Source organism: Eubalaena glacialis, chromosome 15, assembly GCF_028564815.1.
Source record: "Eubalaena glacialis isolate mEubGla1 chromosome 15, mEubGla1.1.hap2.+ XY, whole genome shotgun sequence".
In the NCBI taxonomy this organism is placed as follows: Eukaryota; Metazoa; Chordata; class Mammalia; order Artiodactyla; family Balaenidae; genus Eubalaena; species Eubalaena glacialis.
Genome location: NC_083730.1, coordinates 42,369,193 through 42,392,602, shown reverse-complemented (window position 1 = coordinate 42,392,602; position 23,410 = coordinate 42,369,193). Strand labels below are relative to the sequence as shown.

Genomic DNA, 23,410 nt, shown 5'->3' with positions numbered 1-23,410 from the left:
AGGATTTCTTTTTTGTTTTTAATACCATTTTATTTTATCTTTCTGATCAACCCCTATTTATTTATTTATTTGTTTGTTTGTTTGGCTGTGCCGCGTGGCTTGTGGGATCGTAGTTCCCAGACCAGGGATCGAACCCAGGCCCCCCACAGTGGAAGCTCAGAGCCCCAAACACTGGACCACCAGGGAACTCCCCTCATAAGAATTGCTAAATTGACAGAGCTTGATGATATTCAGCGTGGTGAAATAGAGATTGGGAGTGTGGCTCAGAGGTTCTTATTTCACCAAATTTAGGACTGTGGTGCTTTCTCTGTAACAAGTATCTTCGGTAGAACAAGGGTCTGTGCTGCCAGCCAGGGAAACACTGGCTCATAGGCCTTGCCAGCAGAGGGCAGAGGTAAAACTGTGAGCATCCTCGACGGAGAGGAGCCTCTGTGAGCACACAGTAGAGCAGCGCACTGGATCCTGGGCCCGAATTTTAAACAGAGTCCTTTGTAAGCCAGAGACAGTTGGGAGCACTGAAGAACTACTTTAGATTGGTGATGGAGATAACAGTAGTTCATGCTAAATTAATCACTGTCTTTCCCTTCCCTTAAAAACAGATATGTTGTTGCAGTAGGATTAGAGTGTGGAAAGATTTGTCTATATTCTTGGAAAAAGACTGATCAAGTTCCAGAAATAAATGACTGGATGCACTGTGTAGAAACAAGTCAAAGGTATTTCCTTCCTATTTTTGCTTCCATCAGATTAGATAGAAATCATGGAGTCTTTAGCAGCAAATCTTATGTCACATTTGCATGGAGAGAAACACAAATCTGTTCATGGTGCTTACTGCTAATTTGTACCTCTGTGTTTTGTGACAGTCTCTTGAAATTGATGTTTGTTACTATATTGCACTTGTTTTTTAAAAGTTTATTTGACCAAATTGCTTGTTTGCATGATACTGTGTTTACAGACAACGCATTGGAGATGAAAGTGATTTTCATAATGATGAGTTTCAGAATTTGACTAAGTAGAATCTTAGTAAAATTTAATTCAGAATGTTGGTGGTTTTTTGGAAATATTATAGATTGTGTTTGGTAGCCGAATCTCGTGTTTGAACACTTCAGCTCACATCCTGAAATGGAGTAAACCGTCAAGTGCCCCTCAAAGCCCTGTGACCAGCCTTCAGGTAGAGTAAGTGCTCCTGAGCCTTGTGCCCTGGGTGTGGGCCTTTGCCACCTGAGCTGGCTCAGAGCACCTGCTGTTTACAGCCTCCTCCTCATCCACCTGCTTAGACAGCAGGGAATACCTTTTAATCTGCTTCTTTACCCATTTCATTCATTAAAAATGACTAAACTTTCAAAAAGTCATTAATGTCATTCTGTGTTAGATTTTTTTAAGATTCTTCAACCTTCATATATTTAAACTATCCAAAATATAACTTCAAATACAATTCCAAACGACAGCATCATGAGGAAGGCCATTGGCTTGATGCCAAGAGACGTATTGTACAAGATATACCTTCCAGGGGAGTTTGTCTCCTTACTGGCAAAGCATGTTAATGCTCATGATAATTGTATTTATTTAAATGTATTTAAAATGAGATCTGCTTTATTACTGCCGTCCTCATGGGTTCTCTCCCACCTCTCTGATGCTGGGTTTAGCTGTTGAAACAGTTCATGCTGTTGGCTTACTGAAGAGAGAGGTATCCAATGAAATTCCATGTTTCAGGCATTTGAAATTTCCTCTCTTCCTGGCCTCCCCTCCCCTGCTTTTCCTTCCTTTCACTTTGCCCTACCCATGATGCTTGCTCTGCCTCTGCCCAGTACCCAGACCACTTCTGTGGCCCGAATGTGGAACAGTGGCAAGAAGCCCCTCAGAAAGTATGGGCAGGGGACATGTACAGAATTTGAGTTTTTCATTTAAAATTTTTTTAGTCATTATGGTGACTTTGGATTTGCAAGAACTAATTCCTGGCTTACCTTATATTATTTGGATTGCTAATATTACACTTATCAGATTACAAATACTTTTCAAATGGAAGGTTTTGCTGATAATGAAATATAAACGAAGGTAATATAAGCAAACACTGCCTTCTAGGTTGGCTCCCCAAACTCCCTGTCTTCTAAATGTGATCTGTTAACACGCTGGATTTAAAGAACATTACCAAAAAAGAAAAGAAACGAAACATACCTTCTCAAAGCATATATAGCCAAATAAGTACTGTCCCTCAAAGTAACTTCTCTGGGATGCAAAGTACTATATATATACTAGTCTATATATATACTTGTTTCAGTGATGTCACTACTTCAAATCATTCTTTTAATGAAATGAGAGAACTTTAATATTAATACAGAACAAATGAGATCCCAGTGATGTTGCTGTTACTTAAAATATTTTTGGAACTTCTCTTTAGGAACTGTGTTCAAAACTAGCTTACTAGTGATGCAAGAAAACCAATTATGATACCTTTTACATAAAGTTTTCCTCATTTTGACCATTCACTTTTTTTTTTTTTTAGCTTAACCTTCATCTTATTTATAAGCTCCTATCCAGATGACTTTTGACTTCTTTCAGTAATCAAATTCATCCTCAAAGGAAGATGAGCTCTCATTGAGAATACTCAGGTCGTAGTCTATGTGGAAGTATTTCCTTTAGGAGGATTTCAGGAAACACTGAGGCACAGCAGCATTGTTGGAATGTGTGGACCCTTCTAGAGTGGCCACTTGCAAGGGCTCACAGTCATTTGGTGACTTAGGTTCTGGTGTGCTGATTTTTTTAAACGTGTTTCATCACTTCGAGGCTGTGCTTCATTCTTTTGATCCTGAGAGTGCGTTGGCGACAGGGACTCTCAGAGTCTGCAAGTATGATTTGTGAGCTCAGGCATTATTTTCAGTGTTTACTGCTTTACAACTTGCTTAAGCTTTTCACCTTATTCCGTTTTGGTTTGGAGGACTAGTTTGCAGGTTAAATTTATAGAGGATATTGTATTTCATAGAGATTTATTAATAATCTATGTTTGGTAGCATCCTAGGTCAGCCATGGGGGCTGGGGGAGTGCGTTAATGTGAACCTCTTGCCCAGGGTCGTGCAGTTACAGGTCACATTGGAGACAAAGGTTCTTTCACTGGGTAGTTTATTAAATCTTTCACTCTTTCCTTACCCAGCAGTAAATAATGAGAGTAAGCGTCCATTCAAGTTACAGGGATGTCAGAAGATCAAATAATGTAGAATATGTTGCAAAGTTGGAATTCTTTAGAAAAGGAACACATTTAGTAATGTTGCCTGAAAGACTGATTTTAATAGTTAAAATTGATGGTTAAAGCAAAATTTGACAGAAATGCATTGTCTATTTCTTGCTCTTTTTGGTGGTGTCCTTGGTCAGTAAGTAAAATGTTTTCAAGGCTAACATAAAATTGCTAAAATATTAGTGATGGTATTTTAAAACCTGTACTTTTTTTTTTTCAAAAGAGACAAAAACATGTTTATTTCATAAGTGCTTTAGATACATATTTTATACATATTTTGGATCATAAAGTATATCTAAACAAAATCAATGGATGAGATTGTAAAGTATATATAGACAAAATTCAGGATATTTTCTGACTGTAGAAAAATAAATAACAAAAAGATAATTAGAAAGTCTCCAACTGTTAGAAATTAAGCAACATACTTTCAAACAACACATGGGTCAAAGAAAAAATTACAATAGAAATTAGAAAATATTTTAAACAGAAAGAAAACGAAGACAAAGCATATGAACCTTTGTGGAAAATAGCGAAAACAATGCCTAGAGGGGAATTCATAGCCTTAACTAGATATATTAGAAAAGAACAAAGACTGAAAATCTATAATCTAAGCATCCATCCCAAGATGCTGGGAAATGTATAGTAAAGCATACAAAGTAAATAGAAGAAAATAATTAAGATAAGATAACTCAATGAAAGATAAATACACACAGAGGAATACATTAACACAAGAGGTGAAAACCTGTACATTTAGATGTTCAGGTTTTGACTTCCATTTATGTTAACAACACTAATAGGAAGAGCATACTAATTGAATTAATATGCAGGTGAGCACCCAGAAAAATATTTCATAGTCATAGCATACATTCATTTCATGATTTCTCTGTCTTTGTTTTAGCCAAAGTCATACACTTGCTATCAAAAAATTATGCTGGAAGAACTGTAATGGAAAAACTGAACAGAATGAAGCAGAAGGCACTGAATGGTTACACTTTGCAAGTTGTGGTGAAGATCACACTGTGAAGATACACAGAGTTAACAGATGTGCACTGTAATGGACTTAATGACTGCAAGCATATACTCGTTGGTGTCTTAAAAATATTTATCATGTAAATAGATAACCTTTCTTTACCTCATAATTTCATTGCATTTCATGCTTAAGCCCTATGGCAGTAGTCCTTATGTGAGTCTCAGACCCTTTGAAATATGATGAAAGCTACAGACTCTTCTCTCAAAATGTTTATATACACACAGTCTCAGAACCTTGCCCATACTTTCAGGGATTCAGACCTGCATCTGTGTGTCCCAGATTGAGAGCCTCTATTCTTTCTTTCTTCATGACCAAATTTGCCTAATTTTGTGTCATTTCGGGCCTTCTCTTTTCAAATGTTTGGGACGTTTCATTATTTACTACCCTCCTCTGAGGGAGAGCCTAGAAAATAAAAAGAGATAAAACCCAGATTACTCAATTTTTATTTTAACAGTTTTTGTAAATAAGCAGACCACACAAAGTGTGGTCTTGACCCCTCCCTCCCAGTACACACCAGCCACTCTAGGAATTTGGCAGGTTGTGAGTTTGAACTGTAGTCGGTCTCTTCTCTTATTCTTTACAAGTACATAGATGCTTCCTTCAGAGTTTGACTTAAAGTGCTTAAAGTAACTGAGAGACACAGGGGCTGGAAAGTAGCGTCTGAATCACCTGAATTTCTGTGAAGTTGCAAGGATGAGTCACAAGAGGAAGGATGAAGTCATGAGCGTGAAGGATGTCCCCCAGGGAGAGGGAGCGGTGGGAGCAGAGGGCAGAAGAACACACCAGAAAGAGTGTTGGGTGTGCCTGCTGAGGTTTGGGAGGCTGCCCGCCAGAGCTGAGCACTTGGGAGTTGGGTGGAGAGGGGTTAAGAGAGGGTGTGGGAGAGCCTGCGAAGACTGGTGGGAGAGCCAGGCCTCTCCTGACCCTGTGGGAACATGAGCCACCTGGCAGATTGCCACTTTGCACACTGTACGTAGTAAATAGCTGGAAGGAGGGAGGCGAGGATTTTCTTGCTGGGCGTTTATGCTATTATCTAACATGACATTTTACTTCCAAAGAAGTTAAGTGATACTTAGTCCAAAGAAGTTAAGTGATACTTAGTCTAAATGAAGGTTTTTAGACCAGAACTATCCAGTATTTCTAGTCCAACAGAAATATAATGTGAGCTACCTATGTACTTTAAACTTTTCTGGTAGCCACATAAAGTAAAAAGAAAGAGGTGTAATTTATTTTAATGACACATTTGTTCAAACCCAGTATATCCCAAATAGTATCATTTTAATATAGTCAATATAAAAAATTATGGAGATATTTTACCCTTTCTTCTGTATGAAATCTTTGTACACTACAAATTGCATTTTACACTTAGAGCTCATCTCAATTCATACTAGCCACATTTCAAATGCTCACTAGCCACCTGTGGCTAGTGGCTATATCCATATTTGAACAGTGCAGTTCTAGACCACTGAATCTGTAAAAAGTTGTCTTACACCCTTAGGGGTGTATGTGTGCATGTGAGCATGTATGCACCAAGGCAGTGAGCACCTGAGCTTCTTAACCTCAGAAACCAGGATGCTCTGACGTATGATTTCTTTGCTTATCTGCTGAAGGATCTGAATCTTCCCGTTGGCACACAGCAATTTGTTCAGATCCTGCGCACATGGGATTCCAGAGCAGATTCAGTGGACTAACAGTTCTTTAGAGCCTTTTCCAGCACGGAACTCAACCCCCTAAGGTCTCCTGAAAGCAGGCCTAGTCTTGGAGAGACCAAGTTCATGGTTAGTTGTTGTTTTGCCAGTTGTAAATAGACAGTTTTCCCAAGTTGTCCTGAAGCATCTTCCTCAGTAATCACCTGTGTAATTAATTCAGTTCAGTAAGTGTTTCCAGGACTTGCTGTACATTTGGGCAGTATGTTGAACTCCATACACATACATTGTACTTTTACCATGATGGTCTTCATCTGCCAAAGGAGAACACTTTGAACCATACTGTAGTAGTTCATAACATCTAAAGCAAAAAGGCAGTCTTGCAGCTTTGCTCTGGAGTTGCTGAGGAGTATTTCAGAATCCCTGACCTGCCCTTCCTTGTCTTCCCTGATAATTTCATTTTTCTGCCTGAGTCACAGCATCAAAGCTCAGACTGATGCCAAGTGCCAACCTAAGCAGTTGCTATCTTCTGACCTACATGACTTTCCTAGATGGAGGAGAGGTGATTGGGTTGTGTTCCCAGCACATGTTTACCGTGGGCAACAAGGAGCCAAATCACTATCTTCCCAGTAGCCTCAGGGGGAGCAGCCATGGTTATTGGTTCCAAAGACAGACTGGGGAATTTGAGGGAGACTGCCAATTCAGGAATAAAAGGAAAGCCAGAATCATTCCCTGGCTTAAATTATCCTCGCCACCATAGAAAATCTTGGGTTGTCTGTAAGAAAAATGCAGGGCCTTCTACCCACTTCTGTACAAATCCTATGTACTTCTCAAGGCAATCTGGGTGAGGGTTGGAACCCCGATGTAAGGAATCAGAAGTGTGTTTGAATCCTGGCTTACACTGGCTATAACTGGGTAAGCTTTCCCCCTCATCTCTGTAAATGGAGATAATATTAATGGATCAGTCTGACCTCGATTCAGCTCTGTGTGAAAGAAAATGCAAAATGTTCTTTCTGGCTTATTGCGAGATAGAAGTTTTCTCTCTCAAAAGCAGTCAAGGTAGGCAGACCAGGTTGGGCAGGGAGCCTTCTCAACATGGCCAGGGGACCCAGGCTCTTTGCTACCATGCTCAACGTGTGGCTTCCTCGCTATCTAGGATGGCTGCTTGGCCTCCTGCCATGACCTTTGCATCCCAGCCAGCAGAAAGCAGGAAGGCATAAGAGGCTTGCCCCTAACTTTAAGAAAACTTGGAAGTCCATACCGTTGTGCTTAATCTTGTGGCCTGAATTTTGTCTTGTAGCCGTACCTCAAGAGAGGCTGGGAAATGAAATCTTTATTGCAGGTGGTCATGTGCGTAGCTGGGAATTGAAGTGCTTTATTCTGGAAGAAAGAACAAATGTTAGTCTCATTTCATAAAAAATAACCACTTCATAGGGTTGTTTTGAGGATTAAATGAGCCAATGCATGAAAAATGCTAGCCCAAGGCCTGGATATAGTAAGACACCAATAATTGGTAACTGTTACAATTAAATAAAGCTCAGCTCATGTCACCTCCATAGAGCCTTTATTAATCCCCTTGTTTCAAGTATTCTTTCACTGAATTCATAGTATTTTCTTCTTCTTTTCTTTTATGGCATTTGTTACTTCCTATGTTTTATTAATGTATGTCTTAAGCAGTATCAATTAGATGCTTTCTATGGTAAAAGTTTGTCTCAAAAAGATACAGGGAATTAATTAGCTCACATAACTGGAAACAGTCCAGTGGTAGGACAAAGCCCATGTATGGTTTGACCAGGACACTGTTTCCCTTTCTCTAATTCTCTCAGCTCTGCCCTCTCCATGTGTCAGTCGTCTTCTAAGGCTGTCCTTCCTCATGGCTATGAGATGGATGAAAGCAGCCCCTGAGGTTACAGATTCCCTTGCTCATTCATATCAAAAAGAATAAACTTTTGGGAGTTCCCTGGCGGTCCAGTGGTTAGGACTCGGCACTTTCATTGCCGTGGGCCCAGATTCGATCCCTTGTCGGGAAACTAATATCCTGCAGGCCGTGTGGTGAGGCCAAAAAAAAAAAGAATTAACCTTTAAACATGAAGTCCCTAGCTTTACTCTGAGTGGACCATCCTGAATTAATCACTGTGGTCAGAGGAAACCACACATTGAGTGGCTGGAGCCTGCCCATGTAGCAAGAGCATGAGATTACCTATTCTGGAGCTGGAGGCAGGGTCGGTCCCATTAAGACCATGTGGTTGCTCTACATGGGGTGGTTTTCAAAGCAAAATCGGAGGGGCAGTGGGTGCTGGATAGGTAACCAATGAAAGCCAAGCGTACAAGCCTACTAAAGCCTAAACATCAGGGCATCAGATTTGTTTTCTTGTTTTCCATAGCACCTAGCACAATGTAGCTGGCCCTGTGTACTGTCAAATATTTGCTGAATTCAAGAATAAGTTTGATCGCACAGATGGCTGGCCGGTGGAGGAAGCATTCTCCAGTGTAATCCACTGGTCAGTAAATAGGAAAATTGGCATCAGATCCTTTCCCTGTCTTGGTGGCATAAAGAGGTAGGGAACAAAGAGCAGGAAGGAGATGTCAACCCAGAAGGGAACAAGAAGGGCGTGGTTTGGCCCAGTCCACCCACCCTTGAATGAACAGGGAGAAGCTGGGCCCCCAGGAAAAGGGCCTCAGCTGTGGGTCCACCCACCCTCTCGCTCCTGTGGTCTGCCTAGTACTCGGGACAGAGGGCCGGGTGTTGTTTTGAACATGAGTCTGGATATAACGGAGCCTTGTTCCCAAACATGGTGATTTTGAGCTGCCCTTTTAGCTTCTGTTCACAAAAAAGGTCTCCTATCACTCCAGGGGAGGGAGCTTCCTGGGGTTTTCTGATCTTTTTTTCCACTGCTCTCAAGTTGTTTCTGCCAGAGCTTCCAACCTCCAGGCTCTGGAGAGAAACCTGCCTCCACTGCTGTCTCTCTTCCTGCTCTGCAGGCCCTTCTTCTGATTTCTCCGGTATCAGGATATCTAGAGGTCAGCAGGTTCTCATTGTTAGGGAGGTATGCATTTCACTTCTGGCAGGAAGCACCAATTTCATTATCCAAACTAAATTCAACCTCCTCTGAAACACTGACCCCATCTCAACTACTTGGCAGAAAATATGATCCATCATAATTGGCAACTCCCAACTACCTCCATGATCAAGAGGCCTCGGGGGTTTTAGCCAGTGGAAAACCTCTACCCTTCCTTACCATTTAAGACTGGACCGTTATAATGGAGCTTCCATCCCCACCAGGATAACAGAAATGCTCACTTAGGTCACTGCATATCACCGAACCAAGCAAGTTGAATAATCTGATCAGTCCTTGTCCTAACTGGCTTTTCAGCCTTAGTTACCACCAAGGCGCTCTCCTCTAGCTCTCCTCCCATCTCTCTGACTGTACCTTCTCATTAGTCAGTGGCATGGAGGCAGGTGATCCTTAAATGTCACTGGCCTCAGACACACCTCTTCCCATCCCTCCTGGACCCCAGCCATGCTCCTCTGCACCGTAGGGTCTGCCCCGCTCTCTTGCCTCAGTCCCCATCCCTACCCCTCATCCCCTACCACAGGCTGTGCTCCAGCCTCACTGAAGTTCCTGCTTTGGGAATTTTCTGAGCCTTTTGCACCTCCAGATCATTGTACATGGAATGCTACCGCCCCACCCAGGACCCTCTGGAGTCCTAGGTGGAGAAGGCTCAACCTTTTGAAGGAAGGCCCCTTCTTGGGCTCTGCAGCACGGAGAGGCGACCTGGCTGTAGAGCCATCTTCTTCACTGTCCTGGGGGCCTCTCAGCCCAGAGGCTGCCTTATGGACTGTTGTCTTCCCAGCGCCTACCATGTTCCTAGCAGGGAGCAGCTTCCCAATGAACATTGAATGAGTGTCCCGGCCAAAGCACATTTTCATCTGTAGTAATTCAGCCTGGACAGTTCCAAGAGGTTGTAGCTGGTTTCCCTGCCCCCAATTCCACCACCCCATCCAGCCTGGGCACAGTCATTAGACAGTTTGGTCGAAATCACCTCTTGGGGACACTTTCTTGCTCAAAAATCTTCGGAATGAAATTCTTTTCCCCTAGACTGACTTAAACCTGCCTTTCAAAACCTGCCTCCAAACCTGCCCCACCTCCTTCCTCAATCCCCACAGACTCTAACTCTGAGAGGCACTCACTGAACGGTTGCCAAGTGAGTGAATGAATGAATAGTACATGAATGAACGTCTCCTGTATTGTGGAGATTCTCAAGAATGGAGTCCATTGCCAGGGAACACATCATCCTGAGTACAGAACCAGGCTGAGTGGGATGGCCCAGGGGCAGAGCCTCACCAAGGGGGAAAGATTTTAAGACAAAATTGGGGCTGTCTACCCAGTCTGGCTATAGACATACTTTTCACAGTTCTTGGTGAGAGAGGGGTGTCCGGAGGAGCTGAAGGGCTGTTTCACTACAAAGCTATGAATTTGGGTGCAGAGGCTGGTGGCTGCCTGGGGCCTCAGCATGGACCAGCTCAGGCTATTCCAAGGTCCCAGGGCCAGCAGATGGACCAGGGGAGATGAAGCAGTGGCAGGCCTATAGCACAGGAGTTCACTGAACGATGAACACGTGTAAGACGTTCACTGATGGGGACTGGAGGTTCTGCTTCAGGCAGGGTAAGAGCGAGCGCTCCGATTTCTGACAGTCTCTTTCTGGCAGGAGAGGCCCAGGGAATCTTGGTGAAATGCACTTGAAGGTGCCAATTAGAGGCTAAGGCTCCCGATGTCCCCACCCACCCCACCCTCCCTTCTTTACTGTGGCCCAGATCACAGGCTTCCTCCTTTGGGGTGCCTTCCCTGGACTCCCTGGTTGGAAGGAGCTCCTTTCTGTCTTCTCTCCTGCCATTCCACACTTGCATCCTGAAGCAAAGCAACAGGGCACTCAGCCCCCATTGTCTGTGTCATTTCCCTACGTGGACGTAAGCACAATATCTTCACATCCTCCTGAGCACACAGTCCCCTGGGCAGAGCCAGGGGCTTAAAGATACTTCTTGACTAAGTGGTAATTCAGTGGTTTTTAATGACCTTAAGGGTTCTGCACTGTACATCAAAGGACACAGTCAACAGAGTGAAAAGGCAACCTACAGAATGGGAGAAAATATTGCAAATGATAGATCTGATGAAGGGTTAATATCCAGTCTATATAAAGAACTCCTACATACGTGGATGGATCTAGAGACTGTCCTACAGAGTGAAGTAAGTCAGAAAGAGAAAAACAAATATCGTATATTAACGCATGTATGTGGAACCTAGAAAAATGGTACAGATGAACCGGGTTGCAGGGCAGAAGCTGAGACACAGATGTAGAGAACAAATGTATGGACACCAAGGGGGGAAAACTGCGGTGGGGTGGGGATGGTGGTGTGCTGAATTGGGCGATTGGGATTGACATGTATACAGTGATGTGTATAAAATTGATGACTGATTAAAAAAAAAATTGATTAAAAAAAAAAAGAACTCCTACAACTCAGCAATTAAAAAAACAACCAAGTTGGGGGCAGAGCAGGGGGGAGCAAAGGACTTGAACAGACAATTCTCCAAAGATGATATGTAAATGGCCAATAAGCACGTAAAAAGATACTCAACACCACTAATCATTAGGGAAATGCAAATCAACAACACAATGAGAGGCCACCTCACACCCAGTAGGATGACTACTGTAACAATAACAAAAACCTAACCAAACAAAACAAAACCAGAAAATAACTATTGGTGAGAATATGGAGGAATTGGAGCCCTTGTGCACCGTTGGTGAGAATGTAAAATGGTGTAGCCGCTATGGGCAACACTATGGCAATTCCTCAAAACTTAAAAATAGAACTACCATATGATCCAGCAATCCCACTTCTGACTATATATATCCAAAAGAATTGGAAGTAAATTCTCAAAGAGATACTCATACACCCATGTTCATAGCATATTTGCAATAGCCAAGAGGTGGAAGTATTCCAAGTGTTCATCAATAGATGAATGGGTCAAAAAATATGGTATATACATACAGTGAAACATTATTCAGCCTTAAAAAGGAAGGAAATTCTGAACACATGCTGCCACATGGACATTATGCTGAGTGAAATAAGCTAGTTACAGAAAGACAAATACTGTATGATTCCACTTATATGAGGTACCTAGAGTAGCCAAATTTGTAGATGCAGAAAATAGAATGGTGATTGCCAGAGGCTGGGGGAGGGGGAAAGGGGAGTTCTTATTTAATGGGTATAGAGTTTAAGTTCTGCAAGATGAAAAGAGTTCTGGAGATTGTTTGCACAACAAGATGGATATACCTGATATTACTGAACTGTGCACTTAAAAATGGCTAAGAGGAGTAAATTTTTTGTTATGTGTATTTTAACACAATTAAAAAAAATTTTTTTTAAAGGAGTTCTGACTTGGCTCATTCAGACTGTTCCCTGGCAAGTTTGTCCTAAAGTAACACCCTTGTGGATTTGTGATTTGTTACTTGGCCACATAACACCTTGAGGAGAGGTACTCCTTACATTCCCAGGGAAGTAACCTAGGCCCTCACTGCTCAGGGTGCAATCCAAGGACTCTAGTGTCCGCATCGCCCAGGCGAGTCAGAAACACAGAACCTTAACCACCATGCCCCCAACTTAATCAGAATCTGCATTTTCATAGGCTTCCAGATGATTCTTGCAGGTTAATTCCTGAAAGGGCTGGCCTCAAGGAGATCCTCAGGGAGAAGTAGTGCATTAAAAGGAGGGGTGAGGGGAGCATCAACCCCCAGCACTCTCCCCAACTTAGAGGTGGGGAGGCGGAGGCCCTGAGGACCACCGTGGCTTACACCGGAGAGATTGTTGAACACATTTAACTGGTTGGGCTCTGGAGACTGACTTCCCAGGCGCTAGCTTGTCCACCTTCTTCTAGCTGTGTGCCCTTGAGCAAGTTACTCTACCTCTCTCTGCCACAGCTACCCCACCTGTAAGAGCCACCTCATAGTTCTGTTTATTTAACTGTTGAATAATTAGTACAGATAAGAGTATACATGTGCCCAGTGCAGTGCCTGCTCCTGTCGCCAGAAGTCAAATTTAGAGGTTAGAGTGCAATGGAGCAAGGCCAAGATGCCCAAGGTTCCTGCTCCAAGTATGGCCAAAAGGTATGCCACAGGGAGGTGGTTGGATGGTGATGCTAAGGAGCAAACTCGGGCATCCATCCAATGATACCATTCATTCCTTCCAGAGTAAGATCCTGGGGATTCTTTTTTAAAAATATTTATTTATATATTTGGCTGCGCTGGGTCTTAGTTGCGGCATGCGGGATCGTTTTTCATTGCAGCATGCAGAATCGGGGATCTTTAGTTGCGGCATGTGAACTCTTAGTTGCGGCATGCAGGATCTAGTTCCCTGACCAGGGATCAAACCCAGGCCCCTGCGTTGGGAGCGTGGAGTTTTAGCCACTGGACCACCAGGGAAGTCCTGATCCTGGGGATTCTGCAGTGAGTGAGACTAGCCAGGGCAGTCTTCAGGCAGGGGCCACCTAGGCGAGGGGAAGCCTGGGCACCGGCTCTAGCACTGCAGCCCGGTACCCAACGGCTCTGGCCTGGGCCACAACCCGCCTCCCCCACCCCCAGGGTCTTTCTCAGACCTGGTATTGGGGGCTGAGTCAGGAGGGGCTGGTGGACCACCAGGCAGCAGAACCCTTGCCTTTTATACAAGCAGAGGCTGGACCGGGGAGTCTGCTTCACGCATTGTCACGCATCCCAAGGTGCCTGCAGCACACACACAGGGTGACTGAGGGCCTGGCTGCAGCACAGTCAGTGAACCTGTGGCCTGGGTGCCCTTCCCACCTTGTCCCACTGCAGCATGCTTTGAGAGCTGAGACAGAAAGGAAGGGGGCAGAGCACAACCATTAAAGGAATGACACAACCATTAAGAAGAACAGGAAGTGACAAAAGCTGGTTAGAACCTACTAGGCCCAAGATGGCGGAAGATTCAACTTCCAGTAGGCCTTGAGCCTCATTATACTCTCATTGTAATACATTAGCATCTGCTAAACGACACACCAGTGCCATGACAGTTCCATAAAAGACCAAAAGTGGGTGCTGCCCCAATTCCTGAAAATCCCTGCCCCTTCTCTAAGATAGCTAGAATATTTCTCCCACTCATTAGCCTATGAAATTACCCAGCCCATAAAAACTAAACACCCCATATTTCCCTGGCACCTCTCTCGCCTTCTGAGACGAACCGCACTGTATACGGAGTGTGTATCTGTCTAAATAAACCTTTCACTTTACTATGGCTAGCTCTTGAATTCTTATCTGCATCGTCTGCCCCAGGAATACGACTTGGGATATGACCAAGACCATCCTCTCACGCCCCTTTTTTCCTACAACAGAGCCAGTGGTCCATTCCTGGGGCCCCACCTTGGGTCCCCAAGGAACCGAATCTGAGTCCTCACTTAAGCCTCCAGACTTTGCCGCCCTCCGATGCGGGTTCTGCACAGCCCTCCCCTCACCTCGGGCACCTTTCCTGGGCCTCCAGTACCTTTCACTCCATCCCCGGAAGCCGGCCCCCACCTGCCCACCCGCTTCCACACTCACACTGGACCCGGCAATTCCCGCCCGTGGGTTTGGCCCGCCTCTCCACACTTGAGGCAATTGTGTCCTGGGATGCAGGCCCCTGGCGGAGCGGAGGAGGTGCTTTTGCTTGGGTCGCACTGGAGCTACCGGGTCCCGACAGTGCCCACCTGCCGCGACTTTATCAACCAAACTCATCGGTCCCCAATCTTTTTCCTCTTCCACCTTTTGCTCAGCCACATTCTCAGAAACGCCGAGCACACGCCCCACTGGGGAACAGCACCTGGGGAAGTCTCCTTGCAAAAGCCCCGCCCCGCACACTGGGGTTCCTCCACGGAGAGTAAGGCTCCCGGGCGCTGGGCTGGGCTCGGGCCAGGGAGAGTCGGCGGGGAGGATCGCCAGGTTCCAGGATGCCCAGCAGCAAAAAGCAATTCATTGCATCTTGCATCAGCCTCTCCGTGGTACCGTAAACGAGAACTTTGTGTTCCAAGGGTCTGGGAGCGTCTCCATGGACTCCGTTGGAAAGCGGTTAAAAGAGACAACCACGGGCACTCCCTCCCCCTGCCCCCAGGTGGGAAAAGGGCAGAAAGCAGTGAAACTCCGTGAGTCAGCGCGCCCGGGGCAAGCCCGGCCTGCTGGGAGAGGCGCCGCCCCTCGGCGGGGGCGCGGTGCCACTGGCTGGCCTGGAGGCGCGGCCGGGGCGCGGCGGGGCGGAGTCGCGGCGGGCGGGCCTCGGCGCTTCCCCGGCGCAGCCCGCTTGGACTGCGCGGCGCGCAGGCCTGGGTCATGGCCGGCGGCGCCGGGCGGTCGGGGGCCGAGCTGCTGGCCTTTGCGCAGTTCCTGGACTCGAGCCCGCAGCCTCTCGTCTACGGGTACGGCCGGCGCAGCCTGCACGAGCTCCGGGCGCGCGAGTTCGGCCGCCTGGCAGGTGAGACCGGCGGGGGTAGCTGCGCCGGGCCTGCCGGGAGGCTGTGGGGGACACGCGGTTTCTAGAACCGACGTGGAAGGAACTTTTGCTCCCGGCGGGAGCGGCGTTACCTCATTAGGGACCCATTTTGAATCGAAAGACCTGGAGGGATGTGTCCACGAGCTCTCTTCGTGGACGCGGCTCCCTGAGGTCCCACCTGCAACCCCAAGACTTCTTGCTCCTTAGACTTTCCAGGGATGTAGGACCAAAGTGGTCCTTTGCCACCTGTCTCCGTCCTCTGCGAATAGGGCTGAGGATTCTTTTTGCCTTCGCTTGCCACGAGACTCCCGGCTCTAAAGTTCCAACTGGAGCCGGGGTTGCAAAATGCAAGAATACCCGGCGGCCGTGACTGTTCGGGTGATTGCCCGGGGACGGGAGCGGTGCACGAGCGGCCAGCGCGCGGGGTTGGGACCGCGACTCTGCGGGCGCGCGGGTTGGGGATCGAGGGGCTGCGGCCGCCGTGCAGGAGCTTCCCGAGGCTGCGCTCCAGACTCCGCTGGGATGGCTCCCAGCAGTTTGTATTTTCGAAGTCTCATTTTTCTCACTAGTGTAGGCAGAACAATGCCTCGGAAGTCCAGCTCGCTGGGGGAACTGAAGAATTAGAAAACCGTGCAATTTGAACTTTAAGTACAGGACGAGCCAGTACATTGGACGTGAGGACCGGGATCTCATCGTGCCTTCGAGTTCCGCAAGGCGTAACAGGCAGGTTAAATTGGAAGACAAGCTTGATCTGGCCAGTGGTCCTCCCAGCCCACTGCTGCAGGGCGGGAGGACGTTCCGTACCGGGTCGGGACTCATCCTTTTCCAGCAACCTTCTGTGAGGGGCTTCACCAAGCCTTAGAAGGGCGTGCTGTTTGAACTGGGAGGGGTGCCGGGTAAGTGGGCAGGTCGTGGCGCCGGGCACTGGGATTTGAGGTGTATTTATTCTGTCGTGGTGAACAGTTGGTGCCGCTTGCCTGCCTGTGGCAGAACAACAACCATGGTTTATGTTTCAGTTATCAGGTAGCTGACTTCAGCTCTCTGGGTCATTTTCTCATGTTCCGGAACGTGATTGTTCCCCCCCCCCCCCCCGCCACACTTTGGGAGCTTTAAGGGCTGTGCCCTCCTCCTTGAGTGGCCCCGTCTGTACTTAAGTAGGGAAGCTCAAGGGAGGAGACAGTGGCCCTCTGGCGGCCTCTCTTCACTCCCTCCCCGATCTTCCCAGTTGCCCATTCACCTGCTGGAGACAGTGCCTCTTCTCTCTCTCTCTCTCTCTCTCCTTTTCTCTCTGAACTTTTTTGGTTATAGAAACTTCCTACCCACAGAAGTAGAGGCACCTATAGAATGAATACCCACAGGTGCAGAGGACTTGAGAAAGTCTCCCCATTCTTTTGAAGCAAATCCCAGAAGCTGTTATCGTACAGTAGGTAATTATTTCAGCATCACTCCTCCTTAATCCCCTAACCCCCTCCAGCTCACACCCATCACTGGCTGACCTCTCCCCTCAACACTACCCTGGGAAAGTAGAAAGTAGATCCCTCCTTGTTTCATTCTTGTCTCTCAGAGAACAGCACCCTTTTCCTCAAATGTAAAGTTTAGATGTGATAGCCAGGATCCCAGGCTGGCCTTCAGTGCCCTTTTAACATCTACTGTAATTGTGATAGTGTTTTGTGATTATCTATCTATCTATCTATGTATCTATCTATCTGTCTATCTAGTACAATTTCCGAGCATTTCCTCTACATTATGGTTGAAGTAGACTTTGTGGACTATAAACTCACCCTTCCCGCTGCTGGGAGTCTAGGAACATATCCCCCTCTTTTTTCACATAGAAACAAATGAACCAGAAAGAGGGCGGGGAAAAACAAGCAAACCAAACCACAATAACGTAAGATTCACCTCCTCTTTCTATCCCTGACCCCTACCCACCCCCCAAAGTTTTCTTGCAGGTTTGAGAATTTGTCTGGTTAAGTGGTTGCTCTGGATAATTAAATGCTTAACCTTTAAGTGCTGAAATATTTTGCATAACCCATTGGATGGGAATGTCCTTGTTTTGGTGAAGGGAGCATATTGATTACACAGTTGTGGTTCAAGTGGTTCTTAAAGCCTCTGGGTGCTGACTGATGGTCACTCATCCTGCATGGAACCAAGAACTGAAGGTGCATGAGCCAGAAGAGACCCTGGAATTCCCTTTCTTGAAGACCTAATGCCGATTGGTTTGGGGGTCGTTTGCCTACTTCTTCTAATAATAGCGACAGGGCACTAATGCTCCCCATGAGCGTCTCCCTAATGCTGGGTGGACAAAAGCCTTTCTTTTGGTGTGGTACCTTTCTATTTCTGAATCTTTAGTAAATGAGAACATTATTTTAAAACTAATTTTTTTGGCTAGGTAATACATTTAACATGGTACCAAATTCAAAAGGTGTCAAAAGACGATGAAGAATGATGGCCAGGGAGCACCCCCAACTCCAGTTGCAACCACTGTGGCCACCGCAGAGTCAACTGCTGCCATTTGTGTCTTGTTTGCCTTTCCAGTGCTTGTCTATATTTATATGCGTGTGTACATGGGTTGTTTTTTTTTTACGTAGTTGAGCCATAACATTTCTTAACACCTGACATAGTTTTTATTTATTTGTTTATGGTCTTTCTCTGTCACTATCATACCAGCTTCTATTTTGTCTGCTGTTATGTCCCCAGCACTTAGAACAGTGCCTGGAACACAGTAAGTGCTCAGTAAATATTTCTTGAATATAAAAACACTCAATAAACTAGGAATAAAAGGAAATTTACTCAACCTGATAAAGGCCATCTACAGAAAAACCACAGCTAACATCATACTTAAAGGTGAAAGAATGAAAATTTTACCATTAAGATCAGGAACAAGGCAAGGACGTCTCTTCTCACCACTTCTATTCAGTATTGTGCTAGAAGTTCTAGCCAGGACAATTAGGCAAGAAAATGAAATAAAAGACATCCAGATTGGAGAGGAAGAAGTAAAACATCTCTACTTGCTGAGAGTATAATCTTGTATACAGAAGATCCTAAAAAATCCACACACAAAACTATTAGTACTAAAAAAACAAGTTCAGCAAAGTTGTAGGATAGATGGTCAGTATACAAACATCAATTCAATTTCTATACAGTATCAATGAACACTATGAAAGTGAAATAAAGGAAACAATTCCCAAAGCATCAAAAAGAATAACATACACAGCAATAAATTTATCAAAAGAAGTACAAGGCATACACTGAAAACTACAAAATATCATTGAAATAAAAGAAGACCTAAATAAATGGAAACACATCCTGTATTCATGGATTGGAGGACTTAGTATTGTTAAGATGGCAATGCTCCCAAAATTACCTACAGATTCAATGCAATTCCTATCAAAATCCCAGATAGTTTTTTGACAAGTTGATCCTAAAATTCATATAGAAATGCAAAGGATCCAGAATACCCAAAGCAATCTTGAAAAAGAACAAAGTTGAGGGATTTCCCTGGTGGAGCAGTGGTTGGGATTCTGCCTGTCAATGCAGGGGACACGGGTTTGAGCCCTGGTCCAGGAAGATCCCACATGCCACAGAGCAACTAAGCCAGTGCGCCACAACTACTGAGCCCTCATGCTGCAACTACTGAAGCCTGTGCGCCTAGAGCCCGTGCTCCGCAACAAAGAGTAGCCCCTGCTCACCGTAACTAGAGAAAGCCCACGTGCAGCAACGAAGACCCAATGCAGCCAAAAAATAAAATAAAAAAAAAATTACTGAAAAAAAAGAGAACAAAGTGGAAGGACTTACACTGCCATAAAAGTAAAGGTAAGTAAGATCTACATAAAGTTATAGTAATCAAAACAATGAACAATGTGGTATTGGCATAAGGATAGATACATAGACCAATAGAGTAGAGTTGTAAGACCAGAAATAAACCCATACATCTATGGTCAATTTATTTTCAACAGGATACCAAGACTATTAAACAGGAGAAAGAATAGTCTCTTAAATGGTGTATCCACACACCAAAGACTGAACTTGGACCCCTCTTCAACACTGTATTAAAAAATTAACTCAAAATGGGCCAAAGACCTAAATATAAGAGCTAAAAGAATAAAACTCTTACAAGAAAGCGTAAGTATAAATCATCAGGACCTTGGATTAAGCAATGGTTTCTTATGACACCAAAATTACAAGCAACAAAAATAGACAAATTGGACTTCATCAAAATTTAAAAAAAATTTTTTTTCAGTGGCTATCATAAAGAGAGTGAAAGAACAGGCAACCAAATGGGAGAAAACATATGTCCACACAAAAACTTGTATGCAAATACTCATAACAGCATTATTTATAATAGGCAAAATTGGAAACAACCCAAATATTCATCAGCAGATGAATAGATAAACAAAATATGTGGCATATCCATACAATGGAATACTATTCAGTCACAAAAAAGGAATGAAGTTCTGATACATGCTACAATATGGATGCACTTGAAATTATTATGCTAAGTGAAAGAAGCTAGACAGAAAAGACCACATGTTGTATGATTCCATTTATATGCAATGTCCAGAGTAGACATATCTATAGAGGCAGAAAATAGATTGGTGATTGCCAGGGGCTAGGGCTGGGTGGATCTGGGGAGTGAGTGGTAATGGGTATGGGGTCTCTTTTTGGGATGAATGAAGTGTTCTAAAATTAGATAGTGGCCATGGTTGCACAACTTTACGAATATACTAAAACCACTAAATCATACACTTTAAAAGGGCAAATTTTACGGTATATGAATTAATCTCAATAAAGCTGTTATAAAATAAATGAAAAATCCATCCTGCACAAAACAAAAAATATTTGTTAAGTGCATGAAAGAATGAATGAATCTATTCACGTTGTATGTTCTTGAAAACATATCTTGGAGTTTGTTCCATGTCAGTACTAGATGGGTGTATTCAAATTCTTTATTTTAAATACATGTTGATAGATATTTAACTCATTTCCAACCCTTTGCTCTTACAGACAGTGCTGCACTGAATGTCCTCACTGACAGGCCATTTCACAATTTATAAGATAGATTCCTGGAAGACAAATTGCTAGGTCAAGGGAGTTTGCATTTTTAAAGCAGGAGCGATATTGCTAAATTTCTGTCCACAAAGAAGTTGCACCCATTTACCCTCCTACCAGCCGTGTAACAGCGGGCCTGTTTCCCCACACCCTCACCCATACAGTGAGTTATCCTTTTGATCTGGGGCAATCTGATTGGTAACACTTGGTATCTCACTGTCATCTAAATTTGCCTTTCTCTGTTTATGAGAGAGACTGGAAAGACCACAGCCATTCCCAGTCATCTCCGAAGCTGTCACAGCTGTTCTAGGGTTGAGGACTTTGGAACTCACTATGGGAACGTAGAATCAGGGCTTGACAGCCTGGGAAGCTGCGCGGAAACTCCAGAATAGGGTGTGTGTCATAACATGAAATAGCTTTGCCATCCTGAATCATGAACGTCCGCTGGGCTTCTTCTCTGTGTGGGCTGCCCTTCCAGGTTCAGAAGAGAGCTGGTTCATCGGGAAGGCTCTCAGGGCTCTAAGGGTCATTAGATGTTGAAAGTGCAGTTCTTCCATTGCTCATGCCTCCACTTGAATTCAGAAGCGCACATCAAGGGGGAGAGGGATGGGGGAGGGAAGGACTGGGAGTTTGGGGTTAGCAGATGTAAACTATTATATACAGGACGGATAAACAACAAGATCCTACTGCATAGCACAGGGAACTGTATTCAGTATATTGTGATAAACCTTAATGGAAAAGAATAAGAAAGAATATTTAAAAAGAGCATGCATATCAAGAGGCTGGGAGAAATCAGTGGCCTGGTGTTATGTCTAAACACATCATATGGGCACTGGTCAGGTTCACACAAACTAGATCTAGGTGAAATGAGTGGAATACCTCTGAAAAATAATCACAGCTTTATTTTGTGTTTTCTTTCAGGAACCGTCTATCTTGACCATGCAGGAGCCACGTTGTTCCCCCAGAGCCAGCTTACAAGCTTCACTAAAGATCTCATGGAAAATGTTTATGGTAAAGAAAAACACAGCACAACTGATTTTGCATTGAACATTAGCCAGCTACATTCAGCTAATATATCTATGCTTAATAAAATGTCACATTAACAGGCGGGGACAGTGCTGAACACACAAAGCTGAGTAAGCCCCGTGAGAGAGGGGGTCAGGCAAGCAAGTACCCAGGGTCAGTCCCTGTAGCACATGTGCTGCTGGGTGGGAGGGACTGCCTCAGGGACACACAGGTTACTTCCAGAAAAAGGGGTCAGTGTCAGGAAGGGCACGGGGTGCTGTGTTTGGTGGTGGGATGACCCTGTGGGACCAGCACAGTGCAGAGGGTGGGACAGCAGGAGGAACATTCATTCATTCATTCATTCATTCACTCTGTAAATGTTTATTAAGCCACTCTGGTGTTGGGGGCATGGTGCTGTAATGGGAACAAAGTAAATACAGTCCCTACCTTCATGGACTATGGTCTAGTAAAGACAAGACCTCAATCAAGTAAGTGATCGCCAAATAAATGTTAAAAAAAGTAAAGTGGTGTAAAATGTAAATAAAGTAAATTATCAACTGAGCAAAGGGCTGTGACCAAAAGGCCCCGGGCTCTATGGAGGTCTGTACCTGCAGAGTGTCGGTGAGCTGGCAGCGTGAGTGTCACAGAAAGCTTCTACAGGAGTGGGGCGGATGCTAGAGGAGGAGCAGGAGTTCACTCGGAAAAGAGGAGAGGGCATGTTAGGCAGAAGGAACAGCATGAGCCAAGACCCTGCGGTGGTTTCAGGAACCAGCCCAGAAACAGGGAGGGGAGAGCGGTGGAGATGTGAAGGGAGAACTGGGTAGGGGCTGCATACAGTTAACTTCTTCCACCTGGTATGCGTTTTAGTATCTATAAAATAGCTCAAAGGATATGGCCCAGAATATTATCTATGGCCCTTGAGGAGGAACTAAAGGTCCTTGACTTTGTTTAATGGCTAAACCATTATTATTTTGTCTTGCTTGACTTTTCCTTTCTTTCTGCATTTTCTCACTTCCCTGATTAAATTTACTGTTTGGAACTTGGGGAAGGCTGGGTCATATGATAATTTTTTTGCTTAAATTTTGAGAAACTGAGGGAGGGGATTTTGGAGGAACACAAAAGGAGAGACTATAAGTAGTGACCCAACGGCTTTGTCTTTGTAACCTGCCAGGTAATCCTCACAGCCAGAACGTCAGCAGCAAGCTCACCCATGACACGGTGGAGCAGGTGCGCTACAGGTGAGCAGCAGGGGCACCAACTCGTGTGGGCACCTGTGGGTGGATGGACTTCCTACCACCTACCCACATCCCACAGAGCTTCTGAGTTGGTTTCAGGAAGATCACGTTCAGCTAAATGACCACACATGCACGCTGATAGCCGTCAGGGTCAGAGGACAGGAAGGTGAGCGTGAGCAGGTGCAGAGCGGGGCCGACCAGAAGCACAGGTGGGCACCTCTGAGGTGCCCAAGCTGTCGTGTGCGGCTCTGGGCTGGTGCCAGAGTTCCTGGGGGCCAGAGTGACAAGGAGTGACCCAGGTTCCTAAGTCTTGTTTTCAGGGAGAAAAAAAATGCTTTCTCTGTTTTTTTTTCTTTTCGTATTTCAGATTTAGACATCTTGTTTTTTCAGTTTTCCCCCCTTTACTAATATTTGAACATAACAAATTAATTAGTTTTTGGCAAAATAATTTAGGTGGTACCTAAAGATATTTGAATCTATACAATTTCAAATTATTTCCAATTTGAAAATGATACTCTTGCTATAGGGTTGCCCGTATTAAAAGCAATGTGAAACAAGTTGATGATTGAAAACTTGTTATGATAGAGCCAGACAGTAGACCAAGAAGGGGTGTTTTCAACTGAGTTTAAGGTAGCTGTGGATTTTTGTCTTCTCCATTTGGGGGTGGGGATTTGGGAGGCTGGGTGATTT

General features: G+C 44.8%; 2 protein-coding genes across 4 annotated transcripts in view; both read left to right on the top strand.

Annotated features, from left to right (window-relative positions):
• ELP2 (elongator acetyltransferase complex subunit 2) overlaps nt 1–4,676 on the top strand; it is a 47,224-nt gene extending 42,548 nt beyond the window's left edge. For all 3 annotated transcript variants that reach the window (XM_061170460.1, XM_061170458.1, XM_061170459.1), the window contains 2 exons: nt 600–713; nt 4,125–4,676. In XM_061170460.1, coding sequence (XP_061026443.1) covers nt 600–713; nt 4,125–4,281 — 271 coding nt within the window. In that variant the 3' untranslated portion in view covers nt 4,282–4,676. The remainder of the gene's footprint in view (nt 1–599; nt 714–4,124) is intronic.
• A 10,593-nt stretch (nt 4,677–15,269) lies between these two features.
• The window catches only part of MOCOS (molybdenum cofactor sulfurase), a 54,729-nt gene continuing 46,588 nt past the window's right edge, over nt 15,270–23,410 (top strand). The window contains exons 1-3 of the mRNA XM_061169632.1: nt 15,270–15,413; nt 21,402–21,491; nt 22,657–22,723. Of these exons, the coding sequence (XP_061025615.1) occupies nt 15,272–15,413; nt 21,402–21,491; nt 22,657–22,723 (299 nt within the window). The 5' untranslated portion in view covers nt 15,270–15,271. The remainder of the gene's footprint in view (nt 15,414–21,401; nt 21,492–22,656; nt 22,724–23,410) is intronic.